Below are 23874 nucleotides of genomic sequence, written 5' to 3'. Positions count from 1 at the left end.
CAATTAAAGTTTGTTTTCCTTTCGGTTAAGGCAGACAATGTGCGCTCATTATATAAACACTGTGAAAAGGAGAGGCTGTCATGATTACAGCTTTAATTCTCAAAAAGACGGCTGACTTTCTTTGTAACCTACAATTCAAATCAGGACTGTCTTTGTTTGAGGTACAACTGCTTATTGAGCAAAGAGTTAAGGTACGTTTAAGAAAATTTTACTGAGTAAGGAACCGCTGTTTTATCATCGCAACAATGCAAGATTGTACTTTGATGGGAAACGCCAGTGTTCTGATTGCTTCGGAGAAAAAATGTGTACGTTAACTCCCAGTGGGTGGGGTGAGGGTACTCTGCTTTCAGGGGAGGGGAAAGGTGCGAAGGATCTTTCTTTTCCGTTTGGGGGACGGGGGAGGGGGTGGTTTCACATTCACAATTATTTAACTAATTGTTTTTTATTTCGCTTGAGATACCGTAACTATCAATTAGCAAACTCATTCCAACCCAAACTCTGAGGCAAATGACATTCTGAAAAATCGCCTCGAGTTTTTGTTTTTCTTTGATTCGCGCATATAATGCTTTGGTGATATCAGGTGAAGAAACCATCGAAGGCGTAGGACTCCGCTTTTGACAATAATCTTAACTGTCATTGCATGTAAACATGATCGCCTCGAGCTATGCCGACGGCCACGAGAACGTCACAAAACGATAAGATTTATTGAGAAAAACAAAGGCCCTGTTCATGCGTTGTAAATGTTGGTACATTTCTTCGCAATACTCGGCCAAAAAAAAAACGTGAAATGATCGAATTCAAGGTTTTGTGGAGAACATAAGCACCCGACGGTGAATTTTTCACTCTCAGTCTTGACATGACTGCCGTTCCTACCTACTCCGTTACTGGATAGTTCGGCCACATTATTTACAAGTTGAACGGAATTTGTATAATCGCAAAGTAATACGAGAAACGCGAACTTATATTTTCAAGCGACGTTTTCGTTGACCAGTTTATAATACCGTCGGGTTTTCTTAAAACTCCCTATTAATTGTCATCTAACCCTGATTAAATTGAAACCAACTTCCTGATATCAAATCTTTAGATATTAGCGTAAAAGACTTTTACTAATAACTGACTAATCAAGGTGTTCTAGAACGGAAGAAATTTTAACACAGTAAAAATAAAAAAAATAGTAATAATAAAAAAGTAAAGGGAAGGCTAGCCTTCGAAGAGATTAAAAACAGGAAATTAAAGTAACAGAATTTGCAAATTTTCGTGTTCAACTCTCCGAAACTGAATGTTAATGAGAGTAAATAGTCAAAAATTCCATCGGATCAAAAAGCCACGTAGTTGTTAAACAGCGATCAATTACGAAGGATCTGCATCGACAGGAACAAGAATAAAATATCTGCGCCCAAGGTATTTTCAAAAGTGTTCCATTTGTAAGTTTTATTCTTCTTATTTCTTTTATCAACAAAATATTGTATCACAATGAGTTTGCCCCAAGCATGCTTTTCCTGAGGGGAAGGGGCGGCTGTACACATCTTAACCTAACACGGCCGTCGCAAATACTACATTTGAAGAAAAACATTACACTGTATTCATGTCCAGTGCTGGAAAAGAATCTCGATATCTTGCAGTAGACACTGAAATTTATTTATTTATTCTGAAAGGGCCTTATATAGATGGAGTTCGGTTGAAAGGAGACAAAAAAAATAAAGATGCACGCGCCTGTGAAATATCAAGCAACTCCTCTACTCCTTCTCGTTTATTCTTTACATTATAGCGAATACATCAGTTCGAATTCATGATTATGATATCTTTGGGTATCCGGAAAAATAAAACCATAAATAATCATAAATAGGCATTGCCGGTTGGCGCGATTTAATTTCATAACAATTTGAGAGGCCTCCTAAAATAAACGTTTTCCATTTTCAGTGGACAACCAAATGTGAAGTCGGACAAACCAAGAAACTTGAAACTGTTGAGGAAAATCCATGCAAACTAAGCGTTCCATGCGACAAAAGCATGTTAGAGGGGAATATGGAGATGGGTGACCTTGTTTTGATACAAACCTCACTGCTTTACATATGCAAAAATGAAACCTGTCGAGGTGTATAGTTCCATAATTTATGAAACCAGTAAATTCAGTAATATTCTGGAATTAGTGGAAGGGGAACCTAAAGGTCACTTTCTCGGCTTACTGCACACTGTAGAGAGATACCATGAGGCCAAGAAGATTTTAGAGACGATCTACGGTAAAGATATGATAAAGTTCACAAGACATTGATAAAGGATTTAGAATCATTGCCCAATATTACAAGCGCCAATTGAGTCAAAGAGATACATAACTTTCACAGCCAGCTGTCTAGAACTGTTAGGACCTTGACAACAATGACGAAACTACAGGGTGCGCAAAGCTATGTTTACAGCATTACGGACAAACTAGGACCGGTGAGAGAAGCCATGGCGCAAAAAGACGACAACTGGGAAGAGTGGGGATTAGAAGAACTGGTCGAAAATCTACGCAAGTACACACACAGGAACCCTTACCTTGTGCAACTGCCCCAACCCAGGACTGTGGGAAATCAAGGAAATCACCTGTGGAGAAAGGAAAGTATGCCCATGTCCAGTCCCAGTCTGCGACAACCAAGACAGCTGCAAACCCCTCCAGCTTGTGTCTACTGCAACTCAGCCCAGGATCGGAGTTCGGAGTATACCAAGGTACGGGACCCCGCCAGCAGAAGGGAGTTTTTAAAGAGAAACAACCTGTGTTACAACAACGCAAGATCTGAGCATGCGGCTTTCCAGTGCATGTCTCGTGGATGTGGGAGGTGTAACAGCAGACATCATTTTTTTTTTTAATTAATGCAAGTTTATTGCAAAACAAAACATAACTTACAATAATAACAGTTCTTACTAATTAAACAATACCACGCGTTACTTACAATACCGTAGCAACTTAAAATAACTAAACCTAAATTGCACTACTTACATTTTTAAAATACAGTCTATGCGCGAAGAAAATATGAAGTTACGAAAAGAAAAGCTACATACAATCAATTTACTATTAATCACACATCTATCTGCGACCGACCCTCAAAAATCACTGCCACCACACTCTCAGGCAGGACCAACTGCCTTTTCAGACAGGTTTTATGGTGTAAATGATTCTTAAAGAACACTACATTCAACTGTGATAGCCAAAGTTAATGGTTTTTATTGACTGAAATGAAGATTAAACCATACCAAACTGAAAGGAGATTCGATGAGCAAATGCATGGGACAGTGGATAAGCAAGTTGAAATCTTCAAAGTTCGCATAGAGTCAAATGTTGTCGATGATTTTGGAATAGAGCTGCACTGCATCAATGCAGAGAAGCCCGTCTTGACTTACCTACCCAACCTGAGAATCTCTGAGTTGAAGCAGAAGAATAATCGTCTAAGGCGATTAGTCTTTAGTGAGGAGACTGTGACTGCAGAAAAACTACCTGTGTACATTATCCTAGGGGCAGCTGACATTCAAAGGATCAAGTCTAATGAACCTGCAGTCCTCGAATCGAACCCAGACTCTGACCCCGGAGCTGAGTTTACAATGTTGGGGTATACTGAAGCAGAGAAGGGTTTCTTCTTGAAGTCAAGCCATGACGAATTCACGCAAATATGTTCACAGGAAGTGCTTGGTCTAACTGATGTGGAGAACACTCCTGCCCTGTTCCATGAATCAGCTGCAGCGGCTGGAAGACGGAACCTATTCAACGAGGTTACGTTGGAAACTGGACCGTGCCCTATTGCCTTCAAACAAAGAGCTCACCATGGGCTGGCTAAAGAGCACAACTAGAAAACTGGAAAAGATGCAGAGGCTTGAAGAGGACCATATGGTCATGGAGCAGCAATTGGAAGAAGGGATCTTAGAAGTGGCACCTGAAATACCCACGGGGGAGGTCATACACTACATTCCCTCACCAGCCGGTGATCAGAGAGCAAGCAGAAACAACCAAGATGAGGATAGTTTATGCTGTTCAGCGAAAACAGATCCCCAAGCACCGTTACTAAATGATTGCTTGGAGGTTGGACCCCCTTAACAGCCTTTAATCTTTGACACCCTTTTTCGAAACCGACTAAAGTTCTTGTGCAACACCGGAGATATCCAGAAGGCCTTCTTACAAATTAAGGTTAATCGAGAGGACAGAGATGCACTTCGTCTTCTCTGGTATGAGAATCTTGACTCAAGAACAGTGGTGCGCTATCGCTTCACCAGGGTGATCTTTGGATAAGGGCCAAGTCCATACATTCTTGGTGCTACACTTCAAAAGCATGTGAGCCAGCATGCTGAAAAGTACCCCAGAACTACAGATGAATTACTGAAGAACACTTACGTTGATGATGTTCAGTCGGGCGGTGAACAACACAAAGCGATCTTGGCGTTTAAGAAGCAATCTACGAGGATAATGGAGGAGGGAGGTTCCCAGCTTCGCAAATGGCACAGCAACATCCCAGAGTGAGAACAACCCCTAAGGAGTGGGGACGATGCAATGGTATCTGTGAGAAGTTCAACTTACGCCAAGCGAGAAGTTGGAACTGGTTCCCAAGAAGCAAATATATTGGGAGTTCCTTGAAACCAGAGTGAAGACAAACTTTCATTCGGTTTCACGAAACCTTTGGGGGCAGTCAGGGAGGGCCCTTTAACAAATAAAAGACAGTCGATGACTGCATGTGGCTACTGCTTTATTTTTGTAGAATATTGCAGTTAAAAAGCAATGTTGTATAAATTCAGAGGGGTAAATGAACAGCTCTGTCAGCTCTAGCCAGTGCCGGAATTGTGCAGCGTAATTTGATCGTGTTGTCACATGGGCGAATTTGGTATGCGCTGGAGGATTTCGGTTTGTTTACACTTTAACACATAGGGGACAGTAATAGGTATGGTTTGGCTCTCCCATGGTTTACATAAGATCGCATGGTGAAGAAATTCCATGAATCAAGACACACAGATAAACAGACAATAAGCTTTCTTAATTGAAAAAATTATTCAGACACACCTGTGTTCACGCCTGAAACGCGAATTCGTTCAATTTTCGCCTCGAGTGAAGGTACGTGAATGCGACCGATCCAAGCAAACTGCGAGTCACTAAACAGCACTAAAGCACAATTTCTATACTCTATTAAACTGAGTACGTTTTTCGAAAATTTCGCCGAAGCTATTTCAAATATGACAAGTCGATCAATTTAACTAAAGCATGGAAAAATTCACATTCAAAGCTGTAGTAATTTGTAAAGTGCCAGGGGATTCCAAAGAGCACACCAAAATTTCCGAGAACGTCTACAGCTCATGAGATGATTTGCAGATCTTGTTTGCGATCGCACATGTTTCGTCTTGACACAATCTCGAACAGGAATTTCTTCGCTGTGAACTCACTGATTTTCTCTTTTTTTTAAAATCAGCCGAGTGTTCCTTAGAAGTTGTTCTTTTGATTTACAGTATTGAAAAGATGTGTTTTCCTTCCAAGAACCGCAAACTGCCACCTTGAAAATTCACGCATGAGAGACGTGGCAGCCATTTTGAATTGAATTACAAGCATCCTCCGTACGAATAAAGCCGACTGAGATCTCGTCAACCTGTCGTGGTCAACTCGACCCATCTTCGGGTAAATTCTGCGATTCCGAAATCAGCAGAGAACTTTTGAATCACGCAAGCGCAGTCATCCCAACCACTAAAGTCTGATGTGAGGTTAAAGAAGGATCACGAAGGGATATTCAGATGTGTCGGAAGAGTTCGTGGTTATTATCCAGTCTTTCTACCCAGAGAAAACGAATTGGCTACCCCGATCGTTCAACAAGTCCTCGAACAGATGATGCATGGGGGAGTCTCAACAACGTTGTGTCGCATAAGAGAGAAGTTTTGAATACCGAAGCTGAGAGCTCGAACGAAGAAAATAATTCGTAACTGCAACATTTGCAAACGCTTTAGGAAGAAACCGGTGTCTACCTCGTGTGCCATCCGGCGATTCTACATTGCCAGTTTTCCGAGTTGAATTGTCTGACCCCTTTGCCGTTACGGGGGTGGATTTTGCAGGACCCGTACATTACAAGATTAAGAAGTTTGTCACTCCAAGGCATACATTGCACTGTTCACTTGTGCCAGTACGCGAGCAGTACATCTAAGGCTGTGTCGTGATCTCTCCGCCATTGAATTTCAAAGAGGCCTGAAGGAGTTCGTTGTCAGACGAGGATGCCCCCAGACTATAATGAGTGACAATGGGAAGACATTTGTGACCACTGGAAAATGGTTGTCGGTCCTGAAGAAGAATCACAGCCTAGCAAACTACATGGGAGCACTGAACATAAAGTGGAAGTTTAACTTGGCCAGGGCTTCATTAGGGGGGGGGGGGGGGGGGGACTTCTTTGAGCGCCTTGTTGGTATCATGAAGAGAGGTCTGTCAAAAGTGATTGGCCGAAGGCTACTAGCCCATCCGGAGCTAGAAGAGGTCTTGCTGAATTGTAAAACAACCATGAAAAACAGGCCACTGCTCTACCAAGGGGGGAGTTTGAGCAACCAGTGCTAACCCAAACACCTTGCTAAGAGGAAGATCTACCCCAGTTTTAGAAGAAGACCTTGAAAAGATTGGAGAGGAAAGGGCGAATTGAAGAGACGAATGATCGTCTTGCATAGGAGCAAAAACCAACTCTGAAATAGATTCATGAGCGAATATTATTAACGCCCTTGAGGAAAGACAGCAGCACTCCACAGGCAATGTAGAGCGGAATGTACCAAAGACAGGGGCGGAGGTGATGCTGAAAGGTGAAGCGAAAGATCGGGCACTATGGAAGCTTGCACGAGTAATGGGAAACGTTACCGGAAAGGATGGAAAGGTACGAGGATTAAAGCTGAAACAAGGGAACGGATACGTGGTGGAGCGCCCTTTACAACGTGTGTGACCTAGAAATTGGAGGAGAAGAACCTGACTGGAAGCCAAATCCAGAAGCGTTTGTGCCAAGAGCAGGACTAGGCAGAAGGACCAAAGAGATTGCCAACGCTCAAATCAGGAACATTCTTTCACAAGAAGTTGAGGACAATGAGAATGACATTTAAGCTGATAGACACTTAAATGGGGGGGAGGGTGTTCGGAATGTTTTGTTACATGGATTGCGTGACGCCTCGTTTTAAAGTAATACATGTATGCAAATTAGGCTAAGGACCTCGTGGACAAAGACGTTCGGGTACGTCCTGTTTTTCGAGATTGAGGCACGTTGTTATACATGTGAGACATTAAACCTTTGTGAGAATTTAGTCGCGAGTTATTTGGTGTTCTGGGACACAGGAGGAACTTTCCCCACAACACATAGCTAAATGTGAAGACTCTTCAGTTTTTGGAGAATTTCGGGATTATAAGTTAAATTTAATTCATTGTAAAACTGCTAGACCAGTGAAACAAAATTTACAATTTTCAAATCGCTTTCAATTCGCGCGAAATGTATATGAAATATAAATCCCGCAAGCGCCTGTAAATTTTCATTGATTACTTCTTCCAAACACAGTAATGTTCATGTTGAGTATAGAAATAGTTACGTCCAAGAAGTAAAATTATGTGACCGAACATAAATGAAAGTTGACCGCGCGCAAAGTAAATCTACGGAAAGCGGAAGGAAACTGTTGTAAACAACTTATCGCACTTCTACGTTATTTGCACGGGTAGATTTATTTTCAGGGAGTCGGTTGACTATTTGCTATTTACGAGAAATAATTTTCAGTTTCCGAGGAAGACGCCGTTGGAAATGATAGAAACTGTGTGCAAGTTGTAATGACTGCGCGCAGCTATTTGCTTGCTGTTTGTACAATCTGCTCGTGACATGCGGTAGCTGGTTTACTTGATAAGTTTGGCACAGAAGTTAATTCTTGCTGACGACGAAGATCTTAAAGTTTTTACTACCAGGATTTTTGGTAAGCTGGTTGATATTCACAGATATTTTACGGCGTAGGCCTAGCCCACAGCGTGAAATCAGACCATGACTTTTTCAAGGCGTGAAATGTACGGCTCCACCGTTAAAAAGCCTCACCGTGAATTGGCGAAAACATGTACATAGGCTAGCCTAACTGTGAAAAACACTGTGTTTATGGCGACTAAACTAGTGGGAGATATTAATGTTTTTGATTACGACGTAAAACTTGTAAATTTACTTTACTTTAAAGTACTGATGGTTGCTATACAAAGCCATTCCCAGATCAAAAGTCTCAAGTAGACAACGCAACTTTTCCACATTTTCCACAAAAGCTCTTTTAAAATAAGTGCAGCATTGTTACAATTGAATGAACACAACAAAGTGAATCTGCCATAAAACATTGAATGTATTTTACCGTAGACTTCCACGAATTGCTTCAAATATCCTGAGAAAAGTATTGCCTCAGTTCATGGGAATTAATCTTCACTTGCTTTCTCTTTGCACTCTCTTTGGCTTCTCAAAAACCTGACTTTCTACACGAAACAGGATTTCTCCGCTAAGTTCTCCACATCCCACTCTATCGACGGTCGAGTGATCTTTAGAGTATTTTGTTTTCATTTCCAGCGATATATAAATATTTTTTCTCAATCGATTAACACGCGTGGAATAGAACTTTTTAAAGGCCTCAATTCCAGGGCCGCGAAATCGAGGCAAAAGGTGGTGCTAAACTTACATCCGAGAAATCTCAAAACTGGCTTCTGGCACAGGGCTGAAATAGTCTCCTGCGAAGCCTGGTGACGTGACCAAGACATCTATTATTTGGGTTAATTGGACAATATAGACTGAATTTTTTCATGTATTATTTTATCCTTATTTATATTGTTCATTTTAAAAATATTTGGTTGGAATAAAAATGTTCTTAACTGACTCTCAGCCTGGGTAATGTTCTTAGTACGTTCTCATACTTTAGTTAATCTCAGCCTCAACGTTCTTATAAAAAAAGGTTCTTATAAGAAAAAAGAGTGTATACGAACTTGCGATTATGCGATTTAGAGGCGAGTCAATTCAGTTAGCACAATGCGAATAAATCAGGTTTAATACTGTATTGTAGTTTCGGGCTCTCCTCAACGTCCCCCCACAATATGATGGCTCAGCTTTTTAAATGGTTCTTTGACCTTCTGCAGCCACAGCTAGTTTCGTAAACTGAATTTGCGTTTACTGGGGTGCTAGACACACTAATAGTAATTATTCGTCTTGCCCAAGTGACAGCCCTGTTTAATTAAACGGAGTGATACAACATGTATCATTGGAGACAGGGAAAACACAGGTGATTGAAAGTAAAGACCGGGTAATCACTGCAAACTAGTTTATCTTTTCATGGTCAATTAAAAGCTGTTCACATGAAAAAATAGATAAATAAATAAATAAATAAATAAATAAATGAACTAATAATAATAATAATAATAATAATGATAATAATATTAATAATAATAATAATAATAGTAGTAATAATGAATCGACCGAATAATAATGAATCCTTTTTACCCTGAAGATGACTTATTTAGTGGAAAACATTTGGTTTGTAATTTTTAAAAATTCTTAGCCTTGTGAAATAGTATTTTGAAATGAAATACATGTGCAAATTATCATTCCATTCTTAAGTGTTTCTCCTTTATTAATTTAACTGTTCTCTTTCTTGCAGGAACAGTGAATGATGAAGGCTGGACTGTTTATTGTGTTCTCGTTGGTCTTTAGTGTATTTGCTGTGGTTGACTCGAATCAGACTCAGAAGGTAACAGCTTCCATTGTCCGACTCTTATTCCACTGTTTTAACTCTTATTATTGCGTCTGTCGTTTTTCCAGGGCTGCACAGCGGTAAACGGTCTTCCAGGCATTCCCGGACGTCCTGGGTTACCAGGTCCCTACGGTCGAGACGGAATGAAGGGAGAAAAAGGAGAGACTGGAGCCAACGGACCGAAAGGAGAGGTTGGGGCCCAGGCCCCATCCAACTGGAAACATTGTGTTTGGAGAAGTGGGGATGGCCGAGACAATGGTTTAATAAAGGTTAATATTCAATCAGATAAGGATCTTATCAAACATACCAAGGAGCTTGAATAATAATTTACAATTCCATAGGTAAAAGAAAATATTGTACCATTACCAGTTCATCAAATTTTCCAATATGTTCATTCCGCAGTTTTAAAGAAAATACAGTCCATTTGACATTCCTTTTGCTAACATTACTAAGAAAAGAAACTATAAAACTAAACTTTCCAACATTGAAAGTTACGGGTTATGCCTTACAATCCACTTGATTTTTAAATTATTTATTGATGCAAGATCGGATTGCACAGCGTTTTCTTTTTTTTTTTTTCTTTTGGTAGGATTGTCTTTTTAAAAAGATGCACGATAAAACCTCCCTGCGAGTGTTCTACTCTGGAGCTCTTCGCATCTATGGTTGCACTAGATGCTGTAAACGCTGGTTCTTTACTTTCAATGGCGCTGAGTGCAGTGGTCCGATGCCGATTGACGGAATCCTTTACATATACGGCGTCAAAGGCCTGCAACCCCTTCGTGTCCGCCACATCGAAGGCTACTGTGAGAACATCCCAAAGGGGGTGGTGCGAGTGGGATTTAACGTCGGCAATTGCGGGGGGCTCGGTAATGCGGACGCCTATTCAGGGTGGAACTCAGTGTCCCGGATTGTGATCGAAGAAGTGCCAGCTCCACAGAAGTAAATCATTTGAAGACAAAGAAGGACGAAGGGTGATAGACACAAGACCTTCAGTCACTGTAATGCTCTGCTGCAGTCTGTTTCTGATTAAAATGTTGAAAAGCGTAGTCTAGCTTTTGGAGTTCTTTTGCATAAATAACAACTGAGCTTTCTTTTCCGGTCAGAATCCATTTCATTAAAAACGAATTTTTTTAAAAAATGGCTCGTGTTTTCTAACTTTTACAGTCGGATTATTTCAAAATCTCGGCTATTATCCTCAGAGGATACACTGGCCTGAAGCACAATAGTCTCGAGAAAAGTGTGGTGTCTGAACAGCAAATTAGATTACATCTTTTGTTACAACCTCGAGCACCATGCTCTTCCTTCGACAAAGGATCAGTTTCACCCACAACCTCGGCCTCGTGTTGTTTACCCGTTTCACTGTAAGAAACCAACCACGCTGCCTTGCGCTTTGCTTTGGTAACCACAACTCTTGGCCATTTGCCGAGCTACACAACTCGGTAACTTTTTGCTTTGGTGACCACAAATCATGGCCATTTGCCAATCTACACAACTCAGTAAGTAAATTATTTGCCGAGATACACATCTCCGAAAGTAAATGTTATATATTTTGCTGAAACTACGCAACTTGTCTCTTGATTTATTCAGCGCAAGGCAGCGTTGGTTTCAGTTGTAGTGAAACGGGTAAACAACACTAGGTCGAACTTATTCATGTGTCTTCGCAGTCGTACACACTTCGTGAAGGCGTCGTTAAATCTCACCCGCAAGGTTTCTTTCTAACTTAAACAACGCAACTTACCTAAGCAAGCACAGCCGCCCAGTCTCTAAGACTCTTTATATATATGGGACTCTTTGGCAAACTTTTATTCGAGTTTTTGTTAGGTCTTGAGGGTCTCTTCGCGGTGTATGACATTTGCAGACTGCAGACTGCAGACTGTAAATTTTTTCACAGTTGTAATTTGCGTACAGGGCACCTAGACTCACAACAGCCTCCTAAGCTAAATTACGTATATGATTAGTATGAGGACCGGAGTTTATCGATAAAACATCAAAACTTACTAAAAATGACGTGTTTTTACATGTCTTTCTGAGGAATGTATATTAAATGGCAGTTTACGTGAATTTTCAACGTTTTATGAATCTTACGATTAATTTCCATAGAGATCCTTATTTCGAGGAGGCTTTTGTGACTATGGGGACCCTATTGCACCCTTATCTCCAGGCTTCTAAGAAAGTAAAAGAAAACATGGTGATGGTATGGCTCGTTTCTCTTTTTTTCATCGGGGACCCGAGCTATTGTTTTCTGAAGGAAGCATACCAAGTAAGGAAAAGACATTGCTAGTTTTGAGAAAAAAAGAAGCAGTACTGCAGGAAATGGGTAAAAATCTTCACATCGACGTATCGACCTGGTACATTTTGGGAACGAGGCTGTTGTAACTTTACGCGGGAAAAATCAACCTCGTACCCAGGGCCCCAAGCCAAGGCTGATTTCCAATTTTTTTTTTACGTTGTTTTATTGATGATGACGTCACCTTTATTCTTATGTTTCAATGTGTATTATTTTACAATTAACAGTCTGCAGTCTGCGGTCTGCAGTCTGCAAATGTCATACACCGGTCACTTCGCCCCTGTCAGCTTGAAGATAAGTTGAATATAGCGAGTACAGCATGCGGGCAAGAACTGCTTTGTTGCTTAGAACGTCGGTAAGATACGCCGCAACATTTGAAATGTTTGCTATATTCCAGACATCGTGTTAGTCCATGGACCCTCATGAGCTCACAAACGGTTATGAAAAAGCGTCATCTTCACCTTTGTTTTAGAACATCACGCGCAGTTAGTCGATGAGTTGAGATTTGCGCTGTCATTAAAATTCACTCTCTGGGCCGGGTTGTTCAAAATCCGATTAACGCTAATCCCCGATTAAGAATTAACCGAGGTTTTCATCTCGCTCATTAAAAAATGTTTTTAAGCTAATTTTAAGCTAGTGGTAAAGGAAAGTCTAAGTCAAAACTAAGGAACAAAAATCTTTTGGAAGTATCTTTATTTATTCGTAATTAAACTGGAATCAAAGTTCACGTTAACCCAGGATTAACTAATTGGGCTTTGACACTTGGACGAGAGCGCTAGAAATTCCGTTACGTGAATTCTTTTTACAAAGTCTGGAAGGAGGACGTTTGCCTTTAATTTAATTCTCTTTCCGCTACAGGAAAGATCATTAGCCGTGATTGACGTAACCTCCCTCGCAGACGTTCTTTTGGCTTGTCTCGTTAGGGAGGAAAGATTGCGTGACGAGCCAAAAAAGCGTCTGCGTGAGAGGCTATGATTGACGTTATAAGTTTTGTTGAGACTGGGGCGCCTCTGTCATGCGTTAAGAATACAGAGAGCGTAAACATTGGGAACTAAAAAATGTGTATTATGAACACAGTAAGAGAAACAAAGCGAAGAGGAAATAACAAAACATTGTGTTGGGACTTAACGATTGCGGAAGCAAATTCCCGACAGGTGATACCTCAGACGGGACCGGTTAGTGACTATTAATCTCGAGCAAGAGAAAAGAATCCTTAAACATTATAATCTAAAAATACTGCAGCCTACTGGTCATAACAAGAACCGAAGGTCAATTAAAAAGTTAAAAATTCAAACATCAAAATGACACGTAGTTGTTTATAAACAGCAATCAGTTACGAAGGATCTTCACGAAAATTTCTCCTACAAGGTAAAATTTAGTACTTCTAAGCGTTATTCTACTTCATTTTTTGTTAACAAAAACATGTTCTTTAGCCATAGTTTGTCTTTTATCTGCGCCACCGTGTTTTTCTGCACATGCAAATGCTGCATTTGAAAACAAGCATCACTCACAGAAACCCGGATCTTTTGAACTATTGTGTTCAATGGGGAAATTATTCTAATTTCAGTTTTTTAGGGTGGTAATAACACAAGAATTCTGATCGCAAGCCTTTAAAATATCATACAAGAGAATCTTGAATCCTCGACTTACTCTCGTTTTTTCTTTACATTATCCCAACTTACTGATCGATAAATATTCACGCATCCAATAAATGCTTACCATAAGACAAGTTTATAGGCCGTCTGACGCTGATCAATTTCTCCAGGACCTCTAAAATAGGCTCGAATTGTGATGTTGAACAAACGAAAATGTGCCTGCAAATATATTATAAAGGCTCCGACATTTTTTTGTGTTCCTGCGGTTACAAGACGACTGGGTTCGTTAATGACTTTTTTATACTAGGGACAAAAAACTCTCCATCGGACGAACTTCGGCGAATATTTACGGTAGGTGTGGTTATTCGTCTCGTCGTTCGCCTAATTTTAAGATGCCCCACTCTGGCAAGAAGGATTATCTGCGAAGTCGGTAGAACTTTTTTCGGCAGTGAGTCTTGAACGGCGCACAATAAAGGTATCTTTGCATCTGGCTGGATTATTCGCCTCGTCTCCAACTTTAAAATAGACGAAAAACGAGATAAATGATCAGACGCACTGAAGAGGTTGACCCAAGTTCGTCTCAGATGAGTTGTGCTCATTTGTTGTGGTCAACTCTCAGTTCGTAATTTGAGGGGGCCTAATCTCTTATAAGCTCTCTATAGTTTCTTATATAGGTCCCTCACCACTTTTCTTTTCTTGTTATTTTATATTGTATATTTATTTCGTTTATGTGGCAAAATAAAGTATGTATGTAAAGTATGTATGCGGCTCTCACACCCGCAGAGACCTCTTGCGCTCGAGCGGAGACAAATAAGGGACTGGAGAGAGTGAAATAACGAGAAGAGCTCTTCCCATCGTCCCCCGCACCCCCTTTTCCTCTATTTCCGTTTTTCTTCCCATTTCCGACTATTCGCTCTTTTTTTTATGGAGCCTCCGAGGAGGAGAGAGATTATGCGGCATCACCCGGTGTAAAACTGAAACGGTTGATGTATTCTACGCGCTAAATCTTCGTCTTAAAATAGGCCCTTCGCCCAAGCGACATCCCTACGACACTTAGTAAAGTAAGTAAAGCAGTTTTACCGCTGGAGTCAGGAGCAAGAGTTGCTAATTGCCAAAAAAAGAAAAAAATAATTTTTTTACGGTCAGTTAAAAGCCATACAAAATTCAATCTCGACAACAAGACGCAAGTTATAATGAAATTGCGTCTAAAAATGATTATTTCCTTCAAAGCAAAGTGTTCCATTTTTAATCAAAATGTTTTCTCCCTTTCTAGGAACAGTGAATAATGAAGGCTGGATTGTTTTTTATGTTCTCGTTGCTTTTCGGTTTATCAGCTGTGGCTCAAAAGGTAACAGTCTTGATTGACCTTTATGCAGCCGTTTTGAACTGTTATTAAACAATGATCTTTTCGCCAGTCATGTTTTCAGTGCTGCCCTGGAGTAAATGGTAAACCTGGCAACCCTGGCAATCCGGGAAATCCTGGGTTACCAGGTCCCTACGGGCGTGACGGCATGAAAGGAGAGACTGGAACCAAAGGAGCGAAGGGAGACGTTGGTGCCATTGGCACATCGAATTGGAAGCAGTGCACTTGGAACAATGGGGATGGCCGAGACAATGGTTTAATAAAGGTAAAGGAAATATTTCAATAGCCTGCGTAGCTGGTGGGATGTAGATGAACAATTGAAGCAGCGAGGCGCAGCTGCCAAAACTTTAAATTCGCGTGCGGACATTACCTTTTAGCTACGATGGCCAATATCAAACGAATCAACAGCTTGTCAAAAGTTTACAGCTGTGAATACTTTTTGAAGTTGTTGCCTAGAAACTATTAGGCATTTCAGAAACCCATAAGGGGGTTGTTCAACCCACCCTCAATTCGTACAGGAAACTGAACAAGTTCCTCGTTGTCAGGAATCGTAGCTGGGAAGTACTAATGTTTAAGTTTAAGGAAAAAGGTTCATCTGGCCTGTAGGCAAAAATTCTACTATTCTGTCTTGTCCAATTGACTCTGCGCGTATCCTATACTTTGATGCAAAACCTGGCCAATGAATGTTCACTCTTCTAACAGGATTGCTCTTTCAAAAAGAGGCACGACAAAACCTCCCTGCGAGTGTTCTACTCTGGAGCTCTTAGCATTAAGGCGTGCAGTCGATGCTGCAAGCGCTGGTTCTTTACTTTCAATGGCGCTGAGTGCAGTGGTCCAATACCCATTTCCGGACTGGTTTGGTCAGAGTCCTCACGTGAACAACCCCTTCGTGTCCGCCACCTTGAAGGCTACTGTGAGAACATCCCAAGGGGAGTGGTGCGAGTGGGATTTAACGTCGGTAACTGTAGGGGTTACGGTAATGTAAACGCTTACACAGGCTGGATTTCCGTGTCCCGGATTGTGATCGAAGAAGTACCAGCTCCACAAAAGTGAAAGATTTCCAATATGACCGAAACAACCGGGGAATTAAAAAGGCGTAAACCTGACCACAAAGGTCTACTTTTTGTCGCTGTGATTGTTTACTCCTTCCTGGGTCTAATAAAATTCAAAAAGGTGTAGCTTTGTCTCGGGCTCTTTTTGCGCGAATAAGCTCTTCCTATTTTTGGTCGGGATGTAGTCTTCAAGAAATAATCAAGCTCACGATTTTTAGGAAACGTGAAAACGTATCTTGGAAGGAAAATGAAGGACGTTCGCTTCTTTCAAGTTGCAAAGCAAGGATGCAAAACAAAACTAAGCAACCGTGGCACTAGTTCTTCTCGCAAATCCAGAATTTAGTCGAATTTCCCTGCCCGATACACGGAATTCCCTGAAAATCTCTCAGTATCCTCTAGGAAACTGTCTTCACACCTCAACACTACATTAGCTTGCCCAATGTACTGAGATGTAATATATCAAACACGAGAAAGCGTGTGTCATCAGATATCCAGACACTGAGAAATAGGTTGAAAAAACGAGGCGCAGCCGAGCTTTTTTTAAACGACTTCGAGGTGTTTGGATATCTGATGAAACACACTTTCGAGTGTTTGATATGGCTTCTCAAATGATCAATAATTCTTGGAAAAATTCAAAGCTAAAGTTGGCAAAATTTTATGGTAATTAGGAACACATATCTAAACCACGGTCACGGTAGTGATTTTTCTTTTTCTTTTCTATATGAATTATTAATGAGTTTGAGAAACATCAGTAATGCGTAATTAAACTGAGGAATGAACAAACTGCATGGTAATAGGCCATTTTCATGATGGCGTCATTTTACTACAACTACCAGAATTCATTTCGTTTTCCTTTTCAAATGCAAATTTTGTAATCCCAGTGGAGAGCAAAGAACAATAGCTTTAATTAGCATGAGAAAAGAAAAACCAGAAGGATTCTGGTAGTTGTAGTCAAATGACGCCATAGTGAAAATGTCCTATTTAGCACATTTTATTTCGACAGTCGTGTTTTGATTTGTCTCTAGACCAACGGTATAAACACACAAGAACCAACAACCGAGTATTTCCAGGAAATTTCTTTCTGTATATTTCAGGTACTTATAGAAACATTGACTGGATCCGAACCGGTTTAGAAAAAAGAAGCGAAACAGAAATCTCGATCGGATGATGCCCTCGCCTGTATATTCATGCGTGTCTCCGTGTCAAGCAAAATGAAACACCAGGAAAAGTTGAAACTACTGCTTTTGATAAACCCTTTTCCTCCAATATGTCAGTTAGATTGAGGAAGTGCCATTTTAAAAACCGCATCAGCAATCCCAAAACTGAAACACTATCTGTAGTATTAAAGACATGCGAACATTTCTTGGACAAATTTATTCAAAGTACAGTTGCCATAAAATCAAAATGTGGTCATTAAAATCCTCTCTTGTTAAAACTGTTTAGGTTCGGATGCAGCTGTGCGGAAAGTTCAGTGGAGGCCATAAACAATAACTGGAGATGTAAAGCAGGATCAGTGGGATTGGAATTTGGGAAGTGTGTTGATTTGGTTTAGTCAGACGGTTAGTCACTGTAAAAAAATTGATCTTACGTTGAGAGCATCACGTGTCGCATGAACAGTACGAAGTACCTTTTTCCTGACATAAATACGTGGGACTCTGGATAAGAAGTTCTCCAGCAGGTCCGAAAAGTATTTTATGATAATTTGTACAGGTTACTTTTAAAATTTCCCTCAGGTAAAATTGTCACTTTTGCATGAATTTCCACTCTTAGAAAAAGCTTCTCTTGACTTTAGAGTTTCATTAGGGTTTCAGCAATATCTCCAACGCCCCTTCTCAGTTTCATCAAGCAATAAAATTTCCACACAAATTCTTGCCTTATTTGGAAATTATGCTCAATACGCACGTGGAGCATTAAGACAAATTTGACGGTGTAAAAGTAATGTAGAATCTCGTGTGTAAAATATTTCGGCTTCAAAGAACGTTCAAGCAAAACCAGATTCTTTCTTTCAGTTCCTGCTCGCAACAGTGAAGTAAGTTGCCTTTTAAATTTTCCCACAAAGAAAATTGTCAGCTTTGCATCGAATTTCCACTCTTAGAAAAAGCTTCTCTTGACTTTAGAGTTTCATCGGTGTTTCAGCGATATCTCCAACGCCCCTTCTCAGTTTCATCAAGCAAGAAAATTTCCACACAAATTCTTGCCTTATTTGGAAGTTATGCTCAATACGCACGTGGACCACTAAGACAATTTTAATGGTGTAAAAGCAACGAATATCGCGTGTGTTAACTATTCCGGCTTCAAAGAACATTCAAGCAAAACGGCAGCTGTGAGGTAAGCTTGCTTTCATACTTCATTTTAGCTTGAGTCGCTGTCGCAAACTTATTACGACAAGGAAGCTACTAGCCTGCTGACTAGACTGCGACAGAATCCAGTTTTTGTTTTCGCGTATACTTACCCTGGAAAAACTTTCCGCCAGGGATCGAAGTTTATTCAGTTTTTTCTGCATTCACTGCGCTCTGCGCTCAACCTACAGTTGCCTTCAAATGGAGCAAGGATAAGGAAACAATAAATTGGATTTTTAGTTGGTATTCAAAAAGCGCTCTCAACAACGACTGTTTTTGAGTAGCCTGTATGCAACGGATTTATTCCTTTGCAATAGGAATTGAGTTAGCCAAAATCGAGACCGGCCATTTATATGTATATATTTAGCCCTTTTAAACTGGGTAACACAACATGTATCATTGGAGACGGAGAAAGCACTGGTGATTGAAAGTAAAGACCGGGTCATCACTGCAAAATATTTAATCATTTCATGGTCAATTAGAAGCTATACAAGTTTCAAGTTTCACAAGAAAAAAAAAATAATGAATCGAAATGAAATACATTTACAAATTATCACTGCATTCTTAATTGTTGCGTCTTTTATTAATTTAACTGTTCTCTTTATTGCAGGAACACTGAATAATGAAGGCTGTACTGTTTACTGTGTTCTCGTTGTTCTTTAGTGTATTTGCTGTGGTTGACTCGAATCAGACTCAGAAGGTAACAGCTTCCATTGTCCGTCTATATTCCACTGTTTTAACTTTTATTATTGCACCTGTCGTTTTTCCAGGGCTGCACAGCGGTAAACGGTCTTCCAGGCATTCCAGGACATCCAGGGTTACCAGGTCCCTACGGTCGAGACGGAATTAAGGGAGAGAAAGGTGAGACTGGAGCCAACGGAGCGAAAGGAGAGGTTGGGTCCCAGGCCCCATCCAACTGGAAACAGTGTGTTTGGAGGAGTGTGGATGGCCGAGATAATGGTTTAATTAAGGTTAATATTCAATCAGATAAGAATCTTATCAAACATGTCAAGAAGCTTGAATAATACTTTACAGTTCCATAGGTAAAAGAAAATATTGTACCATTACCAGTTCATCAAATTTTCCAATATGTTCATTCCGCAGTTTTAAAGAAAATATAGTCCATTTGACATTCCTTTTGCTAACATTACTAAGAAAAGAAACTATTAAACTAAGTCAAGTCCAAGCAACAACCGTGGACGATAATCCTGCTGGTATACGTTGGATCAATTGTAGATCTGATCGGCTTTAAAAAATACAAATGATAAAGGAAGAAGAGACCGATACAACGTAGAATTACGGTTTAAAGGTTACTATATTTCGGCTGGCCAAACCAGCCTTCTTCAGGTATAATGAAAATTTACATTGGGACACACGCTTATATAGCTGACAAATATTTGCGCAATAGCGGAACTACGTAAAACTAAATTGATTGACAGTAAATATGAAGCAAATGAAATAATAGTAACAAAAAATAAAAAATTAAAAATAATAAAAGGAAAAAGCTAGTACATTTCTTCGCGAATATTAAGGCCATGTGGAGAGAGTGTTCTGCCTTTTGAGATTAAAAAGGCTTCCCTGGCCTTACGGATTGAGTCTCGGTTAGAGTAGACTTTTTCTATGGGGATTGTGACCATTTCCTACATACTCGCCTTCATAGTAACATTCCCACTGGCACACTCTGTGACCTCATTCGCATGATTCTTATCATGAATAATTTTTCTTTTAACGATAACCACTACCTTCAGATCCACGGCACAGCCATGGGTACTAAAATGGCCCCCTCTTTTGCCAACCTTTTTCTTGGCCATTTCGAAGCGAATGCTTTAAAAAATGCCCCATTTCACCCTCACATGTGGTTTCGTTATATTGATGATATTTTTATGATCTGGACTGAAGGTCTGGATAACTTAAAAATCTTCATCGATTATCTTAACAACATTCACCCTACCATTAAATTCACTAGCTCGCACTCTTCTACTAACGTATCTTTCCTTGATGTTAATGTTTCTTTAACGAACGACGGTAACATCAGCATTGACCTGTACACTAAACCTACAGACAAACACCAACATCTACTGTATTCATCTTGCCATCCCCTGCATACAAAAAATGCTATTCCTTTCAATCTAGCACTCCGCTTACGACGTATTTGTTCTACCGACGAAACGTTTAATATACGCACTGCACAACTTACTACATACCTACTCAAACGAGGCTACAAACGAAACTTTGTCACTAAACAAATACAACGTGCCGCCAACATCCCACGCAGACTCGCTTTACAAACTAAAGACATGAACAAACCTACGCGTGTACCTTTTATTACGACTTTTAACCCATCGCTTCCTCACATCTCCAACATCATAAAAAAACATTATCGTTTACTGCACTTGTCTGACCGCTGCAAAAAGGTTTTTCCAAATTTGCCTGTTGTGGTTTTCAGACGATCTCCTAACCTACGTGACTTACTGGTTTCGGCTAAACTTTCTTCTAACTCGACTAATCCCCACCCACAACTCCCTTCCGGCTCCTATCGTTGCGGTAAAAATTGCGCCACTTGCCCATACATTTCCGATGGTCTCACTAACTACACCTTCTTTTCCACTGGTGAAACGCGCCCTATCAAATCTAACCTGACCTGTGAAACTAAAAATCTAATCTACATGATCCAATGTAACCGCTGTAATTTACAATACATAGGAGAGACTAAACGACGCTTAAAAGACCGCTTTAATGAACACCGCCGCACCATAGATAACCCTAACACTAAATCTAAACCCACCACAGCCGCAGAACACTTCCTCACCGCTCCTAACCACACCGCTAACGACATGCAATTAATCCCCATAGAAAAAGTCTACTCTAACCGAGACTCAATCCGTAAGGCCAGGGAAGCCTTTTTAATCTCAAAAGGCAGAACACTCTCTCCACATGGCCTTAATATTCGCGAAGAAATGTACTAGCTTTTTCCTTTTATTATTTTTTATTTTTTGTTACTATTATTTCATTTGCTTCATATTTACTGTCAATCAATTTAGTTTTACGTAGTTCCGCTATTGCGCAAATATTTGTCAGCTATATAAGCGTGTGTCCCAATGTAAATTTTCATTATACCTGAAGAAGGCTGGTTTGGCCAGCCGAAATATAGTAACCTTTAAACCGTAATTCTACGTTGTATCGGTCTCTTCTTCTTTTATCATTTATTAAACTAACAATTCCAACATTGAAAGGTACGTTAAACTGGAAATGTCTTTTCAGGTATCTCTAGTTATGCTTTACGATCCATTTAAAGTTGAAATTGCTATTACTGCAAGACTGATTGCAGAGTGTATTTTTTTTTGGTAGAATTGTCTCTTTAAAAAGATGCACGATAAAACCTCCCTGCGAGTGTTCTACTCTGGAGCTCTTCGCATCTATGGTTGCACTAGATGCTGTAAACGCTGGTTCTTTACTTTCAATGGCGCTGAGTGCAGTGGTCCAATACCCATTTCCGGACTGGTTTGGTCAGAGTCCTCACGTGAACAACCCCTTCGTGTCCGCCACATCGAAGGCTACTGTGAGAACATCCCAAGGGGAGTGGTGCAGGTAGGATTTAACGTCGGCAACTGTGGGGGGTACGGTAATGCGGACGCCTCTTCAGGCTGGAATTCAGTGTCCCGGATTGTGATCGAAGAAGTACCAGCTCCACAGAAGTAAATCATTTGAAGACAAACAAGAACGTAGGGTGATAGACACAAGACCTTCAGTCACTGTAATGCTCTGCTCCAGTCTGTTTCTCATTAAAATTTTGAAAAGCGTAGTCAAGCTTTTGGAGTTTTTTTGCGTGAATAACAACTGAGCTTTCTTTTCCAGTCAGATCATTAAAATCGAAATTTTTCAAAAAATGGCTCGTGTTTTCCAACTTTTACAGGCGGATTGTATCAATATCTCAGCTATTATCCTCAGAGAATACACTGGCCTGAAGCACAATAGTCTCGAGAAAATTGTGGCCTCTGAACAGCAAATTAGTTTCCATCTTTTCTTACAACCTCGAGCACGATGCTCTTCCTTCGACAAAGGATCAGTTTCAGCCACAACCTCGTATAAACTCAGAATTACATCTTACCACAGGGAGAGTCCACGAAAGTTGTGAAAAAGAGACAAATTATCGGCTTACGTTGTTCGTTTCTTGTGGTTTTCTATGGTGTTCATTTGTATATTATTATTATTATTATTATTATTATTATTATTATTATTATACGATTTACATACACTAAAGTCGTGTACTGAGCTGTTTTGAGTGCGAGCGAAACTGAGCTATGCAAATTGTATGCAAATGAACGCAATAGAAAACAACAAGAAAGGAACAACGTTAGCAAGTAATTTATTAATTTGTCTTTTTCACAACTTTTGTGGACCCCCTGTGGTTGTACAAAATAATTAATATTACTTGTGCCATGGCTGAATAGCCACACTTTAGGTAATACAATACAATCAATATCATACTCAGCACAAGATATCGCAGTTTTCAGCAATTTGATTGGTTCCTTGCCTAAGGCGTATGACGCAACATACCAAATAAACCATTTGAACCCAATGGACACAGCTCCGCGGTAGCGCCCGTACCTTACGCAAGCGCACTAGGCCTGAGAGATAAACTACGTAAATACGCTTCAGATCGGCACTGTTTATTCCTGTGCGCAGCGATGTGGGTAAGCTCCTTTTTCAAACTTCATTTTGGTCTCATGGGTCGCTGTAGCAAATTTGACACGACAAGGAAACTACCGGACTTTCGACTGCATTGGGCAGGCTACAAAAGCTTCAATGATATAATAAACACACCGAGTGCTCTCCCCGGGTGGGGATGTAAGGGGCAATCCATGGAATTTTAGGGGGGTGGTGTGGCGCACGGTACTCCAAACCCTGAAACTTTTTTTTTTTACACCAAAGTGAATAATTTTCTTAACCCCTGGAAAGATTTCGGACCTGAAAAACCATTTTACATTTTTTAATAATTTGGAAAGCAAGAACATGTTAAGTTTTCCAAGATTAAGAAATATATCGAGTTAGTTTGTACGAAAAATCACCGGCAATCTCAGAAAAGGGATAAGAAAAATACCTTTCGGGCTCGGAAGCCCTTCGGGAACTTCAAAAAACGCACGCCTGGACTCTAAAATCAATACCCATTTTTAGATCAAAACGGCTCAAAAACCACACCCCTTTGTGGCGCCACACACCTGTACTGAGAGAGAGACTCAGATAAAGCAAGGATGATGCGACAGCTGAGAGCAGTTTTCAGCAGCTGTGTACAGGGTATTTGAACAGATCCGCAAATTTACAACAGGGGTGCTAACATTTTCCTTCGCGGTCATCCTTGGTCTTCGTATCCCCACATTGATACCGGAGAGGATGCCAAAGATATTCACTACTCACGGTTTTCAGTCATACACAACAAAGGATGAGCTGCCTAAAAGAAACATTTTGGTGGATTTAGGTTTCCATTACTGAGTTGGAGCCACTTTTGAGAGCATTTTAAAATAGC

The 23874-nt window shown here is 40.4% G+C and overlaps 3 protein-coding genes across 8 annotated transcripts; all 3 read left to right on the top strand.

Annotated features, from left to right (window-relative positions):
• The first annotated feature begins 54 nt into the window (after nt 1-54).
• On the top strand, nt 55-22152 carry LOC146480470 (collagen triple helix repeat-containing protein 1-like). 3 transcript variants are annotated; one of them, XM_085109647.1, is made up of 4 exons: nt 55-191; nt 18961-19050; nt 19121-19321; nt 21699-22152. In XM_085109647.1, the coding sequence occupies exons 2-4, from the start codon at nt 18973-18975 to the stop codon at nt 22047-22049; spliced, it is 630 nt and encodes a 209-aa protein (XP_084965773.1). In that variant the 5' UTR covers nt 55-191; nt 18961-18972; the 3' UTR covers nt 22050-22152. The 3 variants fall into 3 exon arrangements, with proteins under 3 accessions (XP_084965773.1, XP_084965774.1, XP_084965775.1); XM_085109648.1 differs by lacking the exon at nt 55-191 and adding an exon at nt 1295-1401; XM_085109649.1 differs by lacking the exon at nt 55-191 and adding an exon at nt 17749-18339.
• LOC146480472 (collagen triple helix repeat-containing protein 1-like) lies at nt 177-10760 on the top strand. 3 transcript variants are annotated; one of them, XM_085109644.1, is made up of 4 exons: nt 177-191; nt 9622-9711; nt 9783-9983; nt 10304-10760. In XM_085109644.1, the coding sequence occupies exons 2-4, from the start codon at nt 9631-9633 to the stop codon at nt 10655-10657; spliced, it is 636 nt and encodes a 211-aa protein (XP_084965770.1). In that variant the 5' UTR covers nt 177-191; nt 9622-9630; the 3' UTR covers nt 10658-10760. The 3 variants fall into 3 exon arrangements, with proteins under 3 accessions (XP_084965770.1, XP_084965772.1, XP_084965771.1); XM_085109646.1 differs by lacking the exon at nt 177-191 and adding an exon at nt 1338-1401 and having other exon boundaries at nt 9622-9698; nt 9782-9983; XM_085109645.1 differs by lacking the exon at nt 177-191 and adding an exon at nt 1354-1401.
• On the top strand, nt 12911-16224 carry LOC146480471 (collagen triple helix repeat-containing protein 1-like). 2 transcript variants are annotated; one of them, XM_085109651.1, is made up of 5 exons: nt 12911-13176; nt 13328-13369; nt 14870-14944; nt 15012-15224; nt 15662-16224. In XM_085109651.1, exons 3-5 carry the CDS (start codon nt 14882-14884, stop codon nt 16010-16012), a joined length of 627 nt encoding a protein of 208 aa, XP_084965777.1. In that variant the 5' UTR covers nt 12911-13176; nt 13328-13369; nt 14870-14881; the 3' UTR covers nt 16013-16224. The 2 variants fall into 2 exon arrangements, with proteins under 2 accessions (XP_084965777.1, XP_084965776.1); XM_085109650.1 differs by lacking the exon at nt 12911-13176 and having other exon boundaries at nt 13310-13369; nt 15662-16223.
• Nucleotides 22153-23874: the final 1722 nt, after the last annotated feature.

This window comes from Pavona decussata, unplaced genomic scaffold (assembly GCF_977016875.1).
Source record: "Pavona decussata unplaced genomic scaffold, jaPavDecu1.1 SCAFFOLD_53, whole genome shotgun sequence".
In the NCBI taxonomy this organism is placed as follows: Eukaryota; Metazoa; Cnidaria; class Anthozoa; order Scleractinia; family Agariciidae; genus Pavona; species Pavona decussata.
Note: the sequence above shows the minus strand (reverse complement) of the source record. Positions and strands in the feature narration are given on the sequence as shown.

What these genes read in the sequence shown, in the direction of transcription:
- LOC146480472 (XM_085109644.1), top strand. Translation starts at nt 9,631, where the DNA reads ATGATGAAGGCTGGACTGTTTATTGTGTTCTCGTTGGTCTTTAGTGTA. An exon ending in ACTCGAATCAGACTCAGAAG is followed by an intron (nt 9,712 to 9,782) that starts GTAACAGCTTCC and finishes TCGTTTTTCCAG; the next exon opens with GGCTGCACAGCGGTAAACGG. An exon ending in GAGACAATGGTTTAATAAAG is followed by an intron (nt 9,984 to 10,303) that starts GTTAATATTCAA and finishes TTCTTTTGGTAG; the next exon opens with GATTGTCTTTTTAAAAAGAT.
- LOC146480471 (XM_085109651.1), top strand. Translation starts at nt 14,882, where the DNA reads ATGAAGGCTGGATTGTTTTTTATGTTCTCGTTGCTTTTCGGTTTATCA. An exon ending in TATCAGCTGTGGCTCAAAAG is followed by an intron (nt 14,945 to 15,011) that starts GTAACAGTCTTG and finishes TCTTTTCGCCAG; the next exon opens with TCATGTTTTCAGTGCTGCCC. An exon ending in GAGACAATGGTTTAATAAAG is followed by an intron (nt 15,225 to 15,661) that starts GTAAAGGAAATA and finishes CTCTTCTAACAG; the next exon opens with GATTGCTCTTTCAAAAAGAG.
- LOC146480470 (XM_085109647.1), top strand. Translation starts at nt 18,973, where the DNA reads ATGAAGGCTGTACTGTTTACTGTGTTCTCGTTGTTCTTTAGTGTATTT. An exon ending in ACTCGAATCAGACTCAGAAG is followed by an intron (nt 19,051 to 19,120) that starts GTAACAGCTTCC and finishes TCGTTTTTCCAG; the next exon opens with GGCTGCACAGCGGTAAACGG. An exon ending in GAGATAATGGTTTAATTAAG is followed by an intron (nt 19,322 to 21,698) that starts GTTAATATTCAA and finishes TTTTTTTGGTAG; the next exon opens with AATTGTCTCTTTAAAAAGAT.